At 30.3% G+C, this 22118-nt stretch overlaps 1 protein-coding gene across 11 annotated transcripts in view; it reads left to right on the forward strand.

The window, feature by feature from the left end:
* Positions 1 to 1060: 1060 nt before the first annotated feature.
* LOC109604459 (sodium/hydrogen exchanger 3) overlaps positions 1061 to 22118 on the forward strand; it is a 33296-nt gene continuing 12238 nt past the window's right edge. For 2 of the 11 annotated variants that reach the window (XM_049963832.1, XM_049963831.1), the window contains exons 1-7: positions 1064 to 1719; positions 10428 to 10694; positions 12962 to 13415; positions 15246 to 15463; positions 15669 to 15961; positions 17773 to 17843; positions 20973 to 21209. In XM_049963832.1, the coding sequence (XP_049819789.1) occupies positions 1332 to 1719; positions 10428 to 10694; positions 12962 to 13415; positions 15246 to 15463; positions 15669 to 15961; positions 17773 to 17843; positions 20973 to 21209 (1928 nt within the window). In that variant the 5' untranslated portion in view covers positions 1064 to 1331. Of the gene's footprint in view, positions 1720 to 10427; positions 10695 to 12961; positions 13416 to 15245; positions 15464 to 15668; positions 15962 to 17772; positions 17844 to 20972; positions 21210 to 22118 lie in introns of all 11 variants that reach the window. The other 9 variants (XM_049963838.1, XM_049963840.1, XM_049963839.1 and 6 more) reach the window with 8 other exon arrangements.

Here is a 22118-nt window from a genome sequence, read left to right on the forward strand (position 1 = left end):
GCAGTTTCAAACTCAGTTCATACAATTAATACACTGGACCCACTTACTTCTCTCTTATGTCAAAAGGAACCTACAACGTTTAATATTAAATATTACGAATCATCATCAAGAAAAGAAAATTTTACCTCTTAAAAGAATAAGTTTTCCAACATCTTCTTTCGTTGACATATCTATGATTATTAAACATATTAAATTGCGGCTTGCAGCAACCAACCCTTTAGAAAAAGAAGCAATTTTTCGGTTAAAAACTGGATATATATTCTTCATAGGTCTTCGACTCCGAGTTGACAACTCACATCGTTATTGGATACGTTTTCGAATCACCTGAAACATAGGTATATAAAAAAATAAATAATAAAAATCAGTCTTCTCTGGGTACATGATATTTTCTTTGAAAAACTGTCCAACAGACAAGAACATTTCTTTTCTTCACAATTCAAATCCATATTTTTCCAAGATTAACTGACCATTGGAAAGATTTTTTTCATATTGCTTAAATTATCATGTTTTATAATGTTTAACTCAACATTTGCTTTGTACTTTGTCGAACGAATTAAACGGGGGAATCGCAGAATATATGATAGCCATCTATGTTGATCATTAAATACTACCCAAATGAAGATGTCTACCTTACAGTTAATACAACCCAACGTATATTCGAATAAGGGCCTAGTGCGGATTTGCCCCACAGCACCTTAATTTAGAAAAATTTTCTAAATACTCAAAGTATAATTTTTATTACACATATTTGTATCTAATGCTTCCAAGTACCATTTCCAGTCAAATAATTAGTTTTGTTGTTGATTTTTTTTAATTTGCATAAATTGTTTTTTATTGTTGTTTCTAAATATTTAAATTGACTGTTTTAATGGTCAGTTAATTTGGTATATAATAACTAATTAAATAATATTTTCTTAGAAAAATTAAATTTAAAAAAATATTCGATTGCATAGATTATAGTTTTTATTAAATTTTTTATATCTAAGTATCTACAAGTACTATTTTACTTGCGGTTCATTTAACAGTTTCCTGCTGATTGAGTCTTTAATTTACATAAAAACTTAATCTAAAAATGATGACAACAATCTGAACGATCTGATTTTCATACATCGTTATCAGATAAACAGTTCTGATCCAGGTAAGCCACCGGTAAACACACAACTTACGAAGTCGTGCGGGGGCGAGGGGAGACGGCGGTCGCGCGGCGGGCGCATGTCCAGGCGTCGTGGCGCCGCCGTCAGCTGGATCTGACGCCCAGTCTCTGCAGGTGCACGGTGCCTGCAAGCGACTGCCCCGATGGCAGTCACCGCGTACCCACACGGCCATATGTAATGTATTCGCTGCGGCACGGTGTCAACTTGTCGCGGCGGGCCTGCAGATTCGCCCTCCTCATCGTAACGCTGCTGCTGGGCCTGTGCGGCGTGCACGCGAAACCGCCCAACCATGCGTCCGACACCGTGCAACATCCGCCCGTCAATCTCGACGGGCAGAATTCGATGGACATCAGCAGTTTGTACAAGGGCATACCCACGCCGCAGGTGGACATGCAAAGGAACGAGGTGCCGACGGACGATCCCACCGAGGAACCGCCACCCACCACCCTGCACCCGCCCAAGAAGCCGGTGGAACGGTATCCGGTGGCGTCGGTCTCCTTCCACCGGGTCGAGACCCCCTTCATCATAGGATTGTGGATTTTAAGTGCCAGTTTAGCTAAAATAGGTAAGGTTTCATTCATTGTTGAGGCCACGGGCCGCCACAACGGTGGAAAATCGTTATTTTAAATGTCACGGTGCTTGGAACGCGCCAGGAGCTTCCCCCTGAGTTGTGCTCAATGCTGTTTGTGTTCCTCGTAACATACTACGGGGTAACTTATGTATATTGATTGGTCTTCTCAATCAGCTGGTCTTCAGGTTTTTGGCAGGCGGCCAGTAATTATAACAGAAGTACAGGTGTTCAACTAGATTTAATCATTAGCATTCCTAAAGTATAAAATTTATAAAAGAGCTTAATAAAATTTGGAAATGAGGTGATAAAGTGTAATGATAAAAAATATTTTTGCTTCCTATTGTTACAAAAATATTTCTGTGATATTTTTCTTTGATATAAGTTGGTTATGAAAAAAAAAAATTAGATGTTAGAAGATCTAAGAATTTTAAGAAACATCAAAACATAAAATAAAGGTGATAGTCATTCAACCCATCTGTAATATAAACAAATGCTGTCTTGTTCAAGTTCCAAAATTATGAACTTTTTCAAAATTTTGTAAAAAAAAGAATGAAAAAAAGATGTTTCAAAAATAGGTGGTCAAAATTTGGGAGCATATACAATCAGTTTAATAATGTAGAAAATCTAAAGAGAACTTTTTCTAAATTTAGTATTAATATATTGATTTTGAGAAAAAAATGGTATAAGTCTAAAATAAGACTTTTCTAATTTGGATATATGTATAAACTTCCATAATGATGCAATAACGTGGTTTCTGGGGAGTTTTCTTCCTTTCCTCGCTCTATTTTTTACACCAGTTAATAATTTTGAAACTATTAAACTTTTCCATATTCTTTACATAATTTAGAAAAAAGGGAGCTCTTTATTAATTTTGATTATCACAGCTGTTTTTTGAGATATTTCAATTTTAACATTTGAAGAAAGCTATGTTGAAAGTATGAAAAGCTTAATATTTTTCAAAAATATGAATGACATAGAAGATAGAGCAAGAAGAAGAGAAGAACACTGCAGAATTTGTGGTACTGTCTAGTGGTACTATATTTTAGGATAATACATATCAAATTTAAACACAATTGGAGCAGAGGTTGCGGAAGTTTGAGAAAAAACAATTTTTGAAATTTAAATAAATAGAAACATATTTAATTAACATTAATCCCAATATTCAAAAATGTCTAAAATTTTAAAGTAGTGACTGCCAAATCATAAAATAAAGGTGATAGTCATTCAATCCATCTATAGTTTAAACAATTACTGTCTTGTTTAATTTCCAAAATTATGAATATTTTCAAAATCAATGTACTTTTTTCAATTTCATTTCAATAACGTGGTTTCTGCTAAGTTATATTTTGTGATATTTCAGTTTTAACATTTGAAGAAAGTTAAGGTGAAGAATATATAAATTAATAGTTTTAAAAATATTGAGTAAGAGAAAATAGAGCAATAAAAAGAGGACAACCTTGCAGAATCTATGCTAATATATTGTACTGTGGATAATATTTACTAATTTTTAATTTTAAACAAAGACCAAAGGTGAATTTTCACACTGAAATATGAGAAATTTTTTTTAAATTTAAATTTGAGAGTTTGTGTTTATTTCAGGAGAACCTTCAGAAAAAAAAAATTGTGTAGATTTTCATATTTATTCGATATATTTTACCTGCTCCCAAATTTTGAAACATATTTTAAACACTTTGTATAATAAGTTTACGGAATCCCGTCAAGTCATGTAAGTAGAAGACTAAAGTCATACATGTAAAATATTATGCCATATTTCTCAGTAAAATATCAGGACGAGCTAGACACGGTACACAAAAAAGTCAACGTAACTTATAGTAATAGCTAAACAACAGACATTATAATTTAGTACACAAGAAAAAAGTTTTGCGACTGGCTAGAGTGTATTTTTTTCTCCCATAAAACGGCTGCTGAACGAGCTATTCACCTCTTTATTGAAATAACGAGGCGAGACAGATTTTTTTACACGTCCGTTGCGAATACGAATAAATTATCTCATATAAAAGAGAAGTTCACCAAAAACCCATTTTAATCTTCTTAATTAACGCATGTGCCACACTAACAGTGCATTTGGTTATTAGAGATAAAAAGTTGTCGATTACTTCTGTAAATCACGTTATACCATAAAATTTATTAAAACATTATATTTGACAACGAAATTTATCTGTTCACTCATTATTCAACGAATCGATTTCCAATTTGTCTGCATTTAGACGAATCCAATATGTCCCATTGGTATTGGTTTGCAGAGGCAACAACAGTAGTTGCAGCTAATCGATTCCACTCACTAGATTTACAGCGGTAAGGGTGGAATGAACTTAATTGGTTATGCGATTCAAGTGTATGTGTGTTGTCCCGTCCCCTCATTGCAAAATCGCCTTGCTGAATTTATTCAGACATTAATAAAAGGGGGAACGACCCTATGTAACTGAAAAAACGAGTTGAGCAATTTTTACAGCCCAGACGCGTAAAACTCTTCGCAACCGAGTGGACAATTAAAATTATAAACTGTGATTTTTATTTTCTTTCGTGCTGGAACAACGAATCAAGCTGCGCCAGAGGAAAATATTGGAATGCAATGGAAGTATAAATCATGACTGACATCGTAAACATTAGGTTAATGAGTGGCCAACTCGCGTGCAGTGTTTGCTTTTAATTTTCCCTTATGGAGTATCCCATCGATAAAGTTCTGTCTTCGTGGACATGTTCCGGGGTTAATCGAATTTACGATTGCCACGTTTGTTTTGTTAATTACGTCCGTTTTGTCACATGCTAGTTAAAACAGTAGATACATTAAAATGCTCAGAAAAAGTTCTGGTGCACATTGGGAGACGTATTTGAGGAAATCTCTTTCTCCCCGATTGAGGGGAGGTTGACTGAGGTTGATGTGGCGGATGAGATTGTGCCAAAAAATGTCGGCACTCGTGTACATGTGGCCAGACAAGGTTTCCCACTGCAGAGTTTGGGGTCAGGGAATATCGATTGCAGGCAACGCAGCGCCCTTGCAAAGCTCAACACCACTTCGCCACGAGGCAACGGGCACCGTGTCTCCATTTATGCTTTCCTTCTAGGATTACGACCGTCTGTTTTTCACAGCGACGATGAATTTAGTTGAGAGTCGATGTGGTTCTAGAACAAGCAAGCAAAACGTGGGTGAAATATTGACTGTGAATAACATTAAATATGTATTCCTTGGACAAACAACTCACAAAACAAAATTGCCTGAATGTATAATAACATATTGGACATGAATAATGATTGATGAAACGAATAGTAAAATTATCTGTTTTTTGTTAAAACATTTCATTGACAATCACCATTTATGTGGAATATGAATAAAACAATTTTATTGTTTTGTTGTTGTTCATTAAATTATGTATTACATTTATGACTCTGAAAAAAACAAAAGAAAATTAGTTTGGCTATTATTAACATAATTCAATTTTATTTGTGATAAATTATTAAATTTTAAATTTATTTTAACTGTTGTATATATAACTCACTAATCACTGATTTCTACTAAAACAAAATTCTATATATATATAAAATTTAAAAAACTGTAAAAATTATGAATATTTATTTTTGAATATATGTTGTAAAATTTACTTTTTATGAGTAATTTTTAGAAACTGATAATAACTTTTTTTAAAAATTTACAAGCTGCAGAAATTATGAATCTTTTACTTTCAGGATAAATTCGGAAACAGTGGAATTTACTTTTTTAGTTATATTTAATTAATTAACTAATTAACTTAACTTAATTTTTAGATATTTAAATTAAAATATTCACATATTCACAAGCTACAGAAATTATTAATATTTTACTTTCAGGATATGTTTTAAAACTGTAAAATTTATTATTTGTATAGAATATTTTGAAACTGAATCTTCAAAAAACCTGCAGAAATTATGAATCTTTTACCTTCAAAATAAATTCGGAAACTGTAAAATTTACTCTTTTATGTGTAATTTTTAAAAATTTTATGTGTATTTTTTAAGTGTAATTTTTATGAATAAAATTATTATTTAAAATTATATTTTTATGTAAAAAATCTAAAAAAGAAGTAAAATAACTAAAAAACTCTTTTTAAATGTACTTTTCAGTGTAATTAAAACCAATATTTTTTTAAATGAAAAAAAAAACAAAAGTTTTTACGAAATCTAAAATACTTAAAAATTGTCGAATTTAAAAAAAACAAGATTGATTTTTTTTAAAAAGCAAAACTAATATTTTTAAAAATTATATTATTTACTAGCTGTACTCGCAACTTCGTCCGATAGTGTGTTGAAACGATCGTTTTCTATCCGGTGATCTCGAGATTCCAAAGATTCTTGAGCCCTTAACAATGAACGACGCGTTCTATCTAATTGTAATCGTTCATTCAAAATTCGGTCTTCTCGAACAATTTAGTTTCGCAGAAAATTTCCCGTTGCAAATGTTTGAAAGTGTCCTAATTCCATACGATCAAAATCCATACGATCATTTTCCATACGATCAAAATCCATACGATCAAAATCCATACGATCATTTTCCATACGATCAAAATCCATATGATCATTTTCCATACGATCAAAATCCATATGATCATTTTCCATACGATCATTTTCCATAACGATCAAAATCCATACGATCATTTTCCATAACGATCAAAATCCATACGATCATTTTCCATACGATCAAAATCCATATGATCATTTTCCATAACGATCAAAATCCATATGATCATTTTCCATAACGATCAAAATCCATACGATCAAAATCCATATGATCATTTTCCATAACGATCAAAATCCATACGATCATTTTCCATACGATCAAAATCCATATGATCATTTTCCATACGATCATTTTCCATAACGATCAAAATCCATACGATCAAAATCCATATGATCATTTTCCATACGATTATTTTCCATAACGATCAAAATCCATACGATTATTTTCCATAACGATTATTTTCCATAACGATTAAAATTCATATGATCATTTTCCATACAATTAAAATCCACACGATTAAATTCATTCTGATAAATTACATAGTTTAGTGAAAAGTAAAGTGTTACTTTATGGATTTTTATTTTTTAATTTCCTGAAAAATCATTATAATTCTTCCTGGATTCCCAAAAAATTACTAAAAACGTAAGAATATAACTAAAAGACATCATCATTTTATTAAAAGAACAATATATTCATATGCATGTAGTAAAAAACGGTTTTTTCAATAATACAGATAACTTTAAAAATTATAGAATTTACAAAAAATTATAGCACAGTGGAAAAAATATTTCGATTCTCTTTTTAAAATTATTTTTCTTTTATTTTTTTTTTTCTTTCTTTTACTAGTCTTCCCTTTAATTTTCATAAATTAATATTTTCTAAAATTAAAAAGAAATTATCGGTATTGTATGATTCGTATATTCTTAAAATTATTGAATTTACAAAAATTTAAAGAAAAAGTAAATTCTGTCAAGAAATTCTAATCTCAAAAATTTATAGTATATTTTTATTACATTTATTTTTATATTGCCCTTTATTTTTAAATATATGTTATCTAGTGAGAAAAACAATCGATCAATCATTACATTATGGTTTTTCTTTGCACAAAACGACTAAGAAAAACTCAATCGATATTTGACAGAACCAATTTAATTCGCAACTTAAAATCTTGATAATAAATTTTAATATAAATTTACTGTCGTCGGAAAACGGGTCACGCAATCTTTCATACGAGAGTAATATGCCGAGATAATTGGGGGAAACTGAAAATGACTCGAAAACATTGATAATTCCTCGCTCTTTATTGATCTATGCAAATTAAATGTTTGCTTAAGATTCCGGATAAAACCGCCGTTTAAAAATTTAATTACACGACGTGAATATTATTTAATTCAGTTAAGTGTAGCAGTGGCGATTCGAAGATTCGGTTCTTAATCGATATTGGTAGCAATTGTTTGGAATTCCTCGAACTCCCGAACAAACACTCCGGCAACTTTGACGGACCGTTTAACCTACATCAAGTCCAGAGGCTACATTTATAACGTGTCAGTCATATAGGAAAACCATTTTCCTATTCCCACAACTCATTAGAATCGACCTCCAAGCCCGTAATACCGTTGTTTGCTCTTGAAAAAGGAAAATACAATTTATAAGTGGGTCGTTTCACTATTATACAGAACAAGACTGACGGAAGTGATTTCATAACTTTGTTGCAAATCTGACGTAGGTAGAGAAAAATTGTTCTGAAAGCCGTTTGTTATTTCATGTCGGGAGTAAAAGGTTCGCTTGTAGAGATATGATTGATCCGAATATAAAAATGCGATATAACTTTCCCCGAGATGCAGACTTCATCCCTACGGATGTATTTTTGCATATGATACGAGAAGTCCTACTAGAAAATTCTGTTTACGTTTAGCTTTTACGTCGACATAATTTATTTTGCAAAGCGATAAAGTGTCGCTGGAAGTGAGGCGTACTTCCTGAAATATCTGACGTAGTTTGAAAATTAGATTCTTAAAGGTCACTCGCAAATCATTCAATTAATCCGAAGAACAAATATTTTCGTTTCGAAGTTGAATCGCCTTCGCCGAACGGATGAAGTTCCGTAATGCAACTCTATCAACTTGACGATAACAAATTTACATGGAGAAAAGTTTCTGACGTAAACGAAATACAAAACCAGCAATTTGAATAAATTTATCGTGCGACTTGTGCACGTGCATCTGTGAATCGAGACACGTAACTTCTAGTTGCCTGGACAAGTAACTAAAAATTCTGCTGGCAATTTGTCCAATTCGATTTTATTGCGAGCAGACAATTTCAGTTGTACAGCGGTCAAATTGACAAGTACCTTAATTCGATTTAATTAAATAACTGTGGTAACAGGAAATTTTACCACACTGAGGTTGTACATGCGGTTGTGTAAATATTGTCTTGTTGATATAATTAACAATAAATTATGTTAATAACTAAATAAATATAAAACTTTTGTTACTAAATTCGTAACGTTCGTTACGATTCGATTAATTCAGTCAGTGCGTCAGAGCTATGATAATTAAATAAACTTTAAACCACTGGAAAATTGTACCCCAAAAATTGGTTGAATAATCGCAATCAAATATGTACTTAGTTTATTTAAATTATTAAATGAACCTGGAAATTTTTGTTTTATGAAACTACAGCTTTGGCGTCATTAAATATTTAAATTGGTTAAAATAAACTCACTAAACTAAATTTGCCTTGATAATTAAAATGTTGATTTTATTTTTATTAGAGTTTTCAATGTATGTAAAATATATCTTACATATAATATTGTTACAATTAATAAACATCAACTAAATATTATTGATGTATAAAGAAATATGTTGCATTTGGCACAAATTCAGGAAAATTTAATTACCAAATTATGTTCGTAATTATACTAAAATAACCATTAGGAATTTGATTTATTTTTGGGCTATGATAATTATTCCTTAAAATTATTTGCTATGTAATAATTATATTTTTTCAATTATTTCATCAAAGATACATATACATACTTATAAAATATTATATTATATAAAGAATATAACTAGAAATGGAAACTATTGAATAAGTACCAAATGAGTCCAACCAACTTCTAATTTGAAAAAATTAAGTGTTTTTAATATTTTGATAAATTTATTCAATTTTTTTCACATCATGAAAAAACGAATGACGCTAACTATAGAATATTTGCTGGATTAATTCAGTAAATTTATCATATTACATTAATATTGTGAACCATCAAATAATTAAATTAAAATTTGTATTAAAATAATACAAATCTAATTAATTCATTTGATTTGTATTATTTTTAAAAATGTATTAATTTTAACATTTCAATAAATTTATTGAATTATGTTCATTTATGAAGTATCGAATGAAGATAACTAATGAATAATTATTAAATTAATACGGTCAACAACCAAATTAACTCATTCGAAATTATTTTAACAATTCAATTAATTTAGTCTCATGTACCATGAATTATCGAATGTAATGATTATTCTTAAAATATTATTAATTCTAACAATTGAATATATTAATTTAATTTAATTTATAGCATAAACTCTGTAATGATTATTGATTAATAAGTAGATTAATACACTCTACTATTTTTTGAATCCCTTTGAAAAGTATTAATCATATTACAAAATGAATTCATTCTAATATTATTTTTTGCAAAGATTTAATAATTTTAATAATTTAATAAGTTTATTCAATTAAATACACATCATGAACTATCGATTGATTTTAACCAACGAATAATGAATACATTCATCTTCCGAATAAACAGTCAAATAGTTTTATTAGTAAAGAGTTATTGATTTTAATAATTTAGTAAATTTATTAAATTATTTTATATTATGAACTATCGAATACTATATGAATACAGCCAACTTGAATTAATTAATTAATTCCAATGATATTATTCGATTAATAATTTTAATCATTTAATCAGTTTATTCAATTATATTCATATTATGAACTACTGATGATCATAACTATGGACCATAGTGAATTGTATTTCACACTCGATTATTTTTCAATAGTTTATTATCGAATAACTTGTTAATTTAAATTAAATTAAGTTAAAATTGACAAAAAAAAAAACGAGAAACGATTTTGTGCCAGTTCTAATTAAATTAACAAAAATTCTTTGTTCCAGGTTTCCACATGGCGCCTAAACTAAGCGCGATATTTCCCGAATCGTGCCTGCTAATTTTCGTCGGGGTGGTAATTGGTGTGATCTTGGTTTATGTCACCGACAGCGTCCATATGTCCCCTCTTACGCCGGACACCTTCTTCTTCTACATGCTTCCACCGATCATCCTGGACGCGGGCTATTTTATGCCCAACAGGCTGTTCTTCGATCATCTGGGCACTATTCTGCTTTTCGCGGTGGTTGGGACTATTTTTAATACGTTAACTATAGGTAAGGATGGAACTAAAATTCCAACATTAACAACTAGGTTTGTATGATTAAATAAATTATAAGGGTTTTAACCACAGGCCGTGGGATGATAAATGTATTTTAATTAATTCGTCTTAAATAATTAAGTACAGTTTGTATTAAATGTCTAGAATCACTGAACAAGGAGTTAATTGATTCTATTAATGGTTAAAATTATTTAATTAAATGAATGACAATGAATAAATATTCCCAACCCTTTTGACGGCTTCAATGCAACTTGGAAAGAGGTGATTTTACATCATCTAACTCCATTTGGAAACGGAAGTAAATCGGAAGTACTGAAAAATTCCTTCAACTTTTACTCTTCCTTTTTGACCCAAATTCGGTTGTGTTCAAATATTTTTATTGCGTATATAATTACGATTGATCGTAAACGTTAAATTGTCGTCATCTCGATAAATTTCTTAAATAATTTTGTAAGGCACGCGAACTTACAATTGGTGCAAATCAATATAGAATGTAGGCATTTCGTTTTTGTGTCAGTATCACCACATTGTATCGAGGAATGGAGGTTTAAAATTTAAAATACATTGTTGCATGGTAGAAGAAGCTTGATTATCACGTCTATTAATAATGATAGATCAATACTATACTCCATTGGAATAAAAATTTTATGTTCTATTCCCAATATCAGACTCCTTCAACTAAAGACATCTCATAAAATAAATTTAATTATTATACAGCGTGGTCTGTTTGTGATGGTAATGCCCTAGTAATATTTTTGTATCAATTTCAAATTAATATTTTTATAAGGGGTAGGTTTTCATAAGACTAATGCTTGTGACAATATTTTTGAAAGTATAATTGGTGTCATAATGAACATATTGTAAGAGATAATTTTGAACTTTTTGGCTCTAATAAATAAAACGAGTCTAAAAATTGAGTGAAGTCATTTCCATGGTTTGCTACAAAAAAATGATTAATCAGAAAAATGTTACTTTTTATTCTAATACCAGAAAATTTCTTCTAGAAAATCTTACTGCACCACTGGATTAGACAGTCCTTGAAGTTGAAAAGAAAATAAGTTATGAGAATATAATGTTTAATTTTTTCACAGAATTATGAATATGCATAATTTTTTTATGAAATTTAGTACACGCCTGAAAAATTACTTAGTAGACTTTGATTTCATTAATATTAATCCATAGCGAATTATAAATAAAAAAGTTAGAGGTGTTTTCATCATATATGGACCGTTCTAAATTTTAACTTTAAATATAATTATAAAATGGGCTTAAATATAAAGTTATGCCTCTGTTTAGTATGATATTAAAAATAACAATTAAAATTTTATATTAAAACACTTTAAATGATTATTGTTGTGTTGTTTAATATATTATTGTTATGTTATTTAATATTTTATTTGATTTGTTTAATAACTAAAGTCATTAAATTTTATGTATAACATATAATTCCATCATCAATTTATTTTATATATAAAACAACTATATATAAAGTTATTATAAATATTATATTCATCAAAGAGATTATTTTTATATCGCAGAATTATAAAATCGGTAGATGCGCCAGTGTACAGTTATTATATTAAATATAAATTTAATATCGATCATTATAAAATAATAAAGTTTTATACATTAGTTATTTTATGTTTAATGAGCACAATTTTACTTTAATATTTGATATTGAAAATAAAAAAGAATTGACAATAATTTTAACAAATTGCATACACAATCACCTAATCACAAATTATTTAGGATAACATTTTCTTTTAGAATTCGAAAATCTGTAATAAACGTACTTTTTAATGAAATTTCTTCTATTTTTTTATCATGGTCGACTATTTTTAAAATTCTATCACTTCATATCTAGAATAACTATGACAAATTGAATGTAAAAATATAATTATTTCTTTGTCACTTTTTTATATACGAACATCTTGAGACACAAATTTAGCATCAGGATCTCAATAAATAGTTTTTTTTTTTAATCTAAAAACTGCTGACACTATTTTTCGAAAACTTTGTACTATAACTGTTATTTATTTCAATAAAACAATATCGCCTTATTTTTCTATATTTTAGAGGTTTCTATACTATACTCGTACTATCTTGCAATAATCATCAGATCTTTAAGGGGAAATTAATACAGATGACAGTGCAGGAACCGTTGGGTAACTAAAAAGGATGATTTTCGTATTCCTTCATTTTCATATGATGTCTTTTTTTGTGCATCTTAAGGTAATTAAACCGGACGAATTCTCCTTTCAGGTGCTTCCTTATGGGCAGTGGGAAGAACGGGTCTATTCGCGCACGACACGCCCCTCCTGGACATGTTCCTGTTCGGATCGCTGATCTCGGCCGTCGATCCGGTGGCCGTGCTGGCCGTCTTCGAGGAGATCCAGGTGAACGAGATCCTGTACATCGTCGTGTTCGGCGAGTCCCTGCTCAACGATGCTGTCACCGTCGTCCTTTACCATCTGTTCGAGTCCTACACGGAAATGGGCCTCGACAACATCATTTACACCGACCTGCTGGCCGGTTTCGCGAACTTCTTCGTCGTCGCGATCGGCGGCACCGTCATCGGGGTGATGTGGGGCTTCGCCACCGGTTTCGTAACGCGATTCACGAACGAAGTGCGCGTCATCGAACCGATATTCATATTTGTGATGGCCTATCTGGCGTACCTCCACGCGGAGATCTTCCACATGTCTGGAATACTTGCGTAAGTCACAATTATTTTCAACTATAGTTCTGAAACAATAATCAGCGAAGTTTATGCACCAATGCTATATAAATATTTTTGATGAAGTTCATCCAGATTTTTCAAATGAGATTTACCACTTCATAATTGCCCTGATTTAGGACCAACTAATTATTTTCTATTTCTAAATACGAAAAAATTGTTGACCGCCACAAAATTAGCACGAATTAGTTATTTTGAGGCGTTGGAGCAATCACATTTGATTGATTATGTATAAAACATAAAATAAATTTTTCGTAAAAAAATTTCACATTTTGTTAAGGACAGATACTTATGTAGCTTATTCTAAAATTCTGTGCATTTTTATCAATAACTAAATGTATTTAATACATTAGTAATAAAAAAAATATTATTAGTATTACAATAATAAGAATAATATAAATAATAAGCAAATATTATTAATAACTATTTTTGTATATCTTAGTATCACCATTTTTACATATAACACTCTAAAAAATATAAAGGTTTATTAATATAAAATATAAACTTTTTTATAAAATAAACCACTGAACATGGATTATTTTATGATATTTTAAACATCTGATTTGTTTAATAACTAAAGTTATTGATTTTGTATACAACATATAATGGCACCATTAATTTATTTTATATTGTAATATGAAAGTACTATATATAAAAATATTTTAAATATTATATTAACTATTATATAAGAGATAAATTATTAATTCGTAAATTTACAGAATTGGTGAATGCGCAGGTTATAGTTAAAATATTAAAAATTAAATTAGTTCTAGTCTCTATATATATTATATATAAACTATAAACTTTATTATAAAATAAACAACTAACTTTCATGGATTACAACAACTATCATTTTAAAATAATTCGTACTTTTAGTAACGTGATGCTTTTAATAAAAGAATGATTAGCAATGGATAATTAAGTAAAAAATTAAACTTCAAATATAAATTAAAGTTTCGTTAAAAAATAAAAAGAAAATCCAAGTTTTATATTTAACGAAACTCACTTTAAAAAGTTATATCAATCAACATTTTAACTTCAAACTGTTTATTTGATTTAAAACTATTTATTATTTTTCCTATCAATATTAAATAACTTTTTACTGATAACAAACTAATTCGAGTTATGCAATTCAAAACTTTAATTGAAAATTATTTACTTGACTTTTTACTGAGATGTACATCCATACGTCATTTTATAAAATACGAATTTTATGTTATTCTTTTTTATCCGTTTTGGTAGAGGAATAAAGTAATTAATGTTAAATTCTAATAAACTAATTTTATATAAATCAGTATTTTAATTTAAAATTTGATGTTTAGTCAGGTTAATAAAGTTATAATTAGTTTTTTATCAATCAAAACAAATTCAAATCAATGTCAATCGTATTTTTAATTAGGAGTTGACATGAACTTTTATTAATTCTGTCGTCATAAAATTTATTAGATATCATACTTCTGACGTCTAATAAATTCTTAATTCAATCATAGTTATGAAATCACATAAATTTTTTAATTAATATAAAAATATATACCAGCGCATTCGCCATATTTAACGAGCATGTAATTTTATTTCAAATCCTTTCTGGCAATAGAATATGAAAGTAAACAACGAGTCACTTAAACTTTTATTATAAATATTATAAATATTACTAATTATTTGTAATATTTTAGTCGTTTCCAATAAATATATTAGATTTTAAATTTACTACTTACTATTTATTTTGCCTGCCCTAATATTGGAAAAATACAAAGAAACATCTATATGAAGTCATTTTAGAAAAAATGTTATATATGTATATTGTTTCAGGATAACATTTTGTGGAATCACAATGAAAAACTATGTCGAGGCGAACATATCCCACAAATCCCACACCACAATAAAGTATGCAATGAAGATGTTGAGCAGTTCTTCCGAGACAATTATATTCATGTTTTTGGGAGTGGCAACTGTTAACAAGAACCACGATTGGAACGCGTGGTTCGTCATATTAACAATACTGTTTTGCTCATTCTATAGGGTATTAGGTGAGTGTAGGAAGTAACATAAATCATAAATCGACTAAAACTGTCCGTATAGCGTTATTAATCGATAAATAAACCATTAAATCTAATAGCCATCAGCATGAAATATAATTAGTTTTATTCGTGTGCCACCTACTATACTCAACAACACAAATTTACGTCGAATTCCAGTCGCCAGTCCTTAATCATTTTATTATGTTATTTCCAGGAGTAATAATTTTCACAGCAATAGCGAACCGTTTCCGTCTACACCAGCTGAGCACTGTGGAGAAATTCGTAATGTCCTACGGCGGATTGAGGGGTGCCGTGGCGTTCGCCCTCGTCCTTTTGATTGACCCGAAAGTCGTGCCGCTCCAGCCGATGTTCATGACCACCACCATTGCGGTGGTGTACTTTACTGTGTTTATTCAGGGCATCACCATAAAACCTCTCGTCAAGTTTCTGAATGTGAAAACCGCCGAAAAACGGAAGCCGAGCATGAACGAGCGGATACACGAGAGGGTGAGTTCTGATTACGAATGAAATGTGAGACCAACAGTCGTTTTGGTGTCGACGGTTTTTCAACTGTCCTTGGGTGAAGTTTGTGGAATCCTAAATAGCCATTAGATTTTGTCCATTAGATCTAGTTTTATTATTAACGAGACAAAAATGTAGTGCTTGTGGTGGTTTCGTGCATTGCCACAAAATGGTTAAGAGGAGTTTTACATATGAAAAGTAGTCTGTTCTTCCAAATGAACATCAGCGTGTGACAGAAAAGTTATTTCAACAGAGTTAAAAATAGGTTTTCTTCTTCTCAGTGTTCAACAAAATCAAAAATCTAAACAAAACAATACTACAACTTTATCTACAAAAGCTTAGTTATATACTGAACTGGTTGAGACAGAGGTAGAGAGAGGGAGTATTAATTAGGTATAAGAATCACGAACAATTACAGATATATGTGCCTAATTAGATGTTAATTTTAGGTATATTTCTATTCAGATTTCAAAAGATATATCTCTATTCCGTTACATATGCCTTTTATCAAAACTATTGTATTATAATTTGGATTTTAATTTTAGGTATGAAATATCTATTTTAACATCAAAAGATATTTCTATTTCTTTATTTATATCTTTTACCAAAACTATTATAAATTAGTTTTCTTCTTCTGAGAAATAGGTTTTCTTCTTCTCGGTGATACCAAATAATGTCAAAAATCTAAACAAAGCAAAAGTATAAAAGTTATATTTTGACCTCAAATGGAATCAGTTCTTCGTTTTACGACACCAAAAAGAAAAGATCATTTTGTTGGCCCGCATATTCAATGGTATGAATAAATGTAAATGTAATTTTTCAATAATAAATGAGGAGGCTGGGGAATACGACCAATTCGTATTGTGGCGTGTCGCGGAAAAAAAACAAATAATTACTTTGTCGTGTAACAATGTTACTTTGCATTCGAGGAGTGAGCGAGTTTTTATGGAAATAACGGCCTTCTCGCGAGTTCTCGAAATACATCTTGAGTACGAAAGATAAATGGGTTTGTGGAGGTATTAAATTTATGAATATGGTAATTATACGTACGTCGTCTAATGTGGTGTGAAGTTTTGGTTTAACATGAAATACTGTCAATTTTAGTGACAGAAAATTCGTATACTTTTTCTATTTTTAGGTTTTTTGTAAATAATGTATAAACTGACGCATTCGCCACTTTTATAAATATTAAAGAGCCACTTTAATGGATTTAATGTTTCTGAAACTTATATTTAGAATTGTTAATGTATGTATTGATAGTTTATACGATAATTTTAGATTATGGTTAAACGTCATTATAAAGTAATTAAAATATTTGAGAGATTAAATTAAAAAATGGATGAATCCAGAAGAGAAAAGAGTAATTAAAATGGAATCACATAGGAATTATCTGCATGCATGTGGAATCGTTTAATTAGTGATTAATTTACCGACAGGTTTCAACGCATTTCACAGATATTTACACAGTTCATACAAAATTATCCACACCGATTTAATGCGAAAAGAATTAATTTTACAGATTTTTAAATATTTAAATATTTTTTTTGACTATAGACATTTTTAATTAAAATCTGACTTACTGCGATAATCAGTAGAACTTATATTCAAAACGAAAAATGCTTCCGCAGGATTATGTTGACCATGTTTATGTGTGGCTATTAAATGACCACATAAAATTTTAACATCTTTAAGTTATGTTGTATAAGGATAATGGAATACTGTAAAACTTATAGTTTGTGCCAAATTATGTCTTTCGACTTTTATTATAATATTTAACTGATTATATCTCTTTTCAGTTAATGGATCACACAATGGCGGCAATTGAGGACATTTTAGGCCAACACGGAAATTATCACATTCGCGATAGGTAAGTACACAAATTGTTGGTAAAATGATTTAATGATTTAAACCAATTACCATCGTACTTTGATACCTAGAAGTTTTGTTAACTCGATTTCAATTGATTGGTAATGTCGTCAGGAGTGACAATTACGTGTAAATTTTACTTGATAACTCGAACATCGATAACTCAAATATCTGTATAAAACCAAAAGAATATTTAGCACTAAATTTGACAAAACGAATTTTTTATGAAAAGTGGACTGTTGAATTTAAAATGGTAATTAAGTAGTAGCACGTTTTATTCGTAAAATAGAAAAAAAAAATATTTTTCTGATAAGCTTCTTAGCAGCCATCTCAGAAACTTAAAAATACAGTGGTGAAATATTTTTAAAAATTCGATTTTTATCACCTGGGAGTTTCGATATCTTGTAACAGTGATAAACAAATTCGCTAGTTTGTGTTTACCGTAGGTTTCAACGTAGTAATACCTAAATACATCTACTTTTCACTTCAATTTAGGAAAAGAGTAGTTAAACTTTGTGGAAGTGGCCGAACCCAATGTAACATGTCAAAAATATTAAATATTACTCAGAGTGCTGTTTCAAAGGTTTTGTGTAAATTCCGCACTCAAAGTGGGACTGAAAATCGACGCAAGGCGGAACGTCCACGAAAAAACACTTCCAAGATTCCAGAATTGAATCAAGATATTAGTAGCAAAACAGTAAGAAATTACCTTATTGATGGGGCACTACATGGCCGACTTGCAATTAAAAAACCACTACTATCAAAGAAAAACGGGGCGTCCCGTCTGACATTTGCAGAATCTCGTTTGTCATAGACTCAGAAAAAATGCACTGTCCTTTGGAATGACGAAAGTAAATTTAATTTGTTTGGGTCGGATGATAGAACATTTGTGAGAGCGAGGCAACGATGCCATTTAAAAATCAAATTCCTTCCATTAAACGTGGTGGTAGAAGTATTATAGTTTTGGAATGCTTATCTGGATCCAAAGTTGGACCCTTGATTCAAGTGGAGAGTAAAACGGATCGTTTTCAATACAGGCACATAGTGGAAAACAACATGTTTCCATTTGCCGAGGAAGAGATGCCACTTCGTTAGATATTTCAAGACAATAATACCAATCACACGTCTAAAATTATTAAAGAATGGTTTCTAATAAAAAACTTAACTGTGAATGGCTCTCTCAGTTGTCCGATCTAAATCCTTTGTATTAGACCGTCGTATTCGAATAAAAAACAAGAACTTCTTCAAATCGTACAGGAGCAATAGCAACAAATTCCTATTGACATAGTGAAAAGACTGGTAGATTTTATGTCTAAAAGATGTCACGCAGTGATAAAAGTCAAAGGTTACCCCACAAAATATTGAAATAATTGAGTTGTTATAAAATATTCCATACTTTGTTCAGTTCAAATTGATTTTTTATTATAAAAAAGTAAAAATCGGAGAATATAATCATTGTGATTAATGGACCCATCTTGCAGTAAATTGTTCAGATTTACAACAGATTAAGGAAAACATTAAGTAACATTTATAACAAGTAAATAAATATTCCGTATTTTATTCTTTCAATCTATGTTATTTGCCTATTCGAATTGATGTTTCTGAGATGTGGATGACAATTATTTGGTCACCTGGTATATTTATAATTATTTTATGGTTTATATTATGTGGAGCAACAAATTTAAAAACAATCATTTTATTAAAAGAACGACTTTATTTAATTTAAATTAATTATATAACTTTCTATTTCGAGTAGGATTAATAAGTAAAGCAACCAAACCGTATATTCAATATAATTAATTTTATAATTTATTTCTATATCAAACATCATTCCTTAAAGCTAAAAATACCCATATGTGTTCAATTATCGATACAAATTGAACAACAAATTGTAGAAAAGTTCCGATATGGTGAAAAGTTGAGTTAAATTACAATCGATTTAGATTTAAATAAATTGATCATTTCAAGAATGATTTCCAATTTTAACAGTAGGAATACACTGGAAGGTGTTCCTAAAAGTGGTAGAAAACGCAAGGCTAACGGAGCCGTTCACGATCAGCACATCAGTGTGTCGGAGAGTACCATAAAACGAAGACTAAAAAAAGCTGGTCTCTGTGATGTAACGTTTTGGCCAGCACAAAGTCCAGACTTCAATTCAATTGAAAACCTTTGGGATGAAATTGATAGGAACATCCATACAAAAAGACTGTATCAACTCTGAGAAGTTCAAACTCAGTGGAAAGAAATATAGAACGATTATATTGAAAATCTGCTGAAATCAATGAAAAAAAAGATGTTTAGAAGTTATTAGTGGATATGTTACAAGATACTGAATAAAAAAAGGCTAAATAAGGTTGTTTTGACTTTTGACTCTTTTTTTTCAAATATTAATAAATATCTAACTAAACTCACTAATAAACAAGTATATGGTTGTATTGTTGTTATTAAACATACTGCATAACAAACAATAATATGGATATTTAAAGTTGCCCAACATATGAGTGATAGTATATATTTTTTTGGTCATGGCAAGTGAAGTTATCAATCTTCGATTATATTTATATTATTATATTACATAAAAACGCTTCATAAAACTAAAGAACAAAAATCTTTTCCGTCAACTCTCACACCCCAGAGACTAATATGGTTCTCAAGATCAATGCGCGACGAGATAAAACCGAACTTTCGTTCCGTCGACGCTCATATTTCTGGCTCGTTTTGCACATAAATTGTTCCCTGCAACCTTGTTCCAAATTCGCATTGAACTTCTTTATTCGCGACTAAGAGTGAACTCTTCCAAACTGTGTAATGGCCGCAAGGTCAGAGAAATTTAATTTTGAGAAAAACGTCAACGACATACCCGTTGCTGTTTTGTTTCCTTCGTTTTACGGTCGCGTTTAAAACGGATTCGTTTATATTGGGTTATAAATAAACTTCATATACAAATAACCCAGTTGTTTTTGTTGTTATTGGATTGTACGAGAATTAATGACAGTAAAGTTTGTGTAATTAACACAAACATGATAAACTATTACATTTATCCTCGAGGTTAATACTGTAATTCGGGGCATTCGTTTCGAAGCAGAAAGGCAACGGGTTCCTATTAAAATCCGCACGTTTCCTTTTACAGATACAAACGTTTCGACAACAAGTTCATAAGGCCGTACTTGCTGCGCAACCACATCGGCGCCGAGCCAAAGATACTGGAGACTTATTCGAAGTTGGCGATGCGCGACGCCATGGAATACATGCGCCGCAACGCCTCCACCATAGGTAACATTTCCGGCACGGAGAGCATGTCCGCGATCTTCAGGAATTACACAGCGGGCAACCTGAACGGCAGGTGCGCCCCCAAATTAATCACCTGGTAAACTAACTCGGCACTGACCGCTACTTTAACCATATATACTTCAACGAAGTAGCCCTTGTGCATGCGCTCAGGTATTTTAGTGCTGTGCTCATTTACTTTTCTCGCTTAGATCAGAACTTTTAATTTATTGTTACTTGGATATGTAAAATTAATGACCTGTTATTTATAACAGGATTTTTAGATTTCCATGCATGTACTCATTTCCAGGTGGTGGGTAACTTACTATACAATTTATGGTCGTTGTACAGTATGAAGTTGTCGCCTGCTTAGTGAGAACTAACATTAATTGTTCTATTCTGCTTCCTAAAGTTTTTTTCTTCATTAACTCAAATTGATAATATCATTTTATAATAAACGTAGTGTGGAACATTTAAAATGGAAAATTCCAAAGTTTTTTATTTATTTAAACAAATAATACCTCAAAGACCGTATGCTTGCCACAGAAAATATTTTGTGTATCATCTAAAAAAGGTCTATTCTTAAATTTTTTAGTCAAAATATGAGAAACATTGATTTATCGTTTATAAAAATGATTAAACATTGTATTTTATCTTCATCAGATGATGATTGGACACCATTCTCTATGTGTTTTACATACGAAATGTGTGATCCAATGTACAGGTATTCAGGTCTTCCAAATAAAGGCCAATATGTGGTAGATAACTCTTTTTCAAAAGGTCTTAAATGTGTTTTCTTGATATTCTACTTTCTTTCAATGTGTAACATATTAGTCACATATACAGTGGGAGTCAAAGAAATAGCACAAAATTTAAAATCAAACAATTTGTAAGATATTTCATTTTTTTTTTTTTGGTTTTATTACTTTTTTTAAATCAAATAAATGCACTTTCAGTGAAAAGAAAGAAGCATTATACTCTAGAGAAGAGGAACATGATAATTAAGATG

This window comes from Aethina tumida, chromosome 2 (assembly GCF_024364675.1).
Source record: "Aethina tumida isolate Nest 87 chromosome 2, icAetTumi1.1, whole genome shotgun sequence".
In the NCBI taxonomy this organism is placed as follows: Eukaryota; Metazoa; Arthropoda; class Insecta; order Coleoptera; family Nitidulidae; genus Aethina; species Aethina tumida.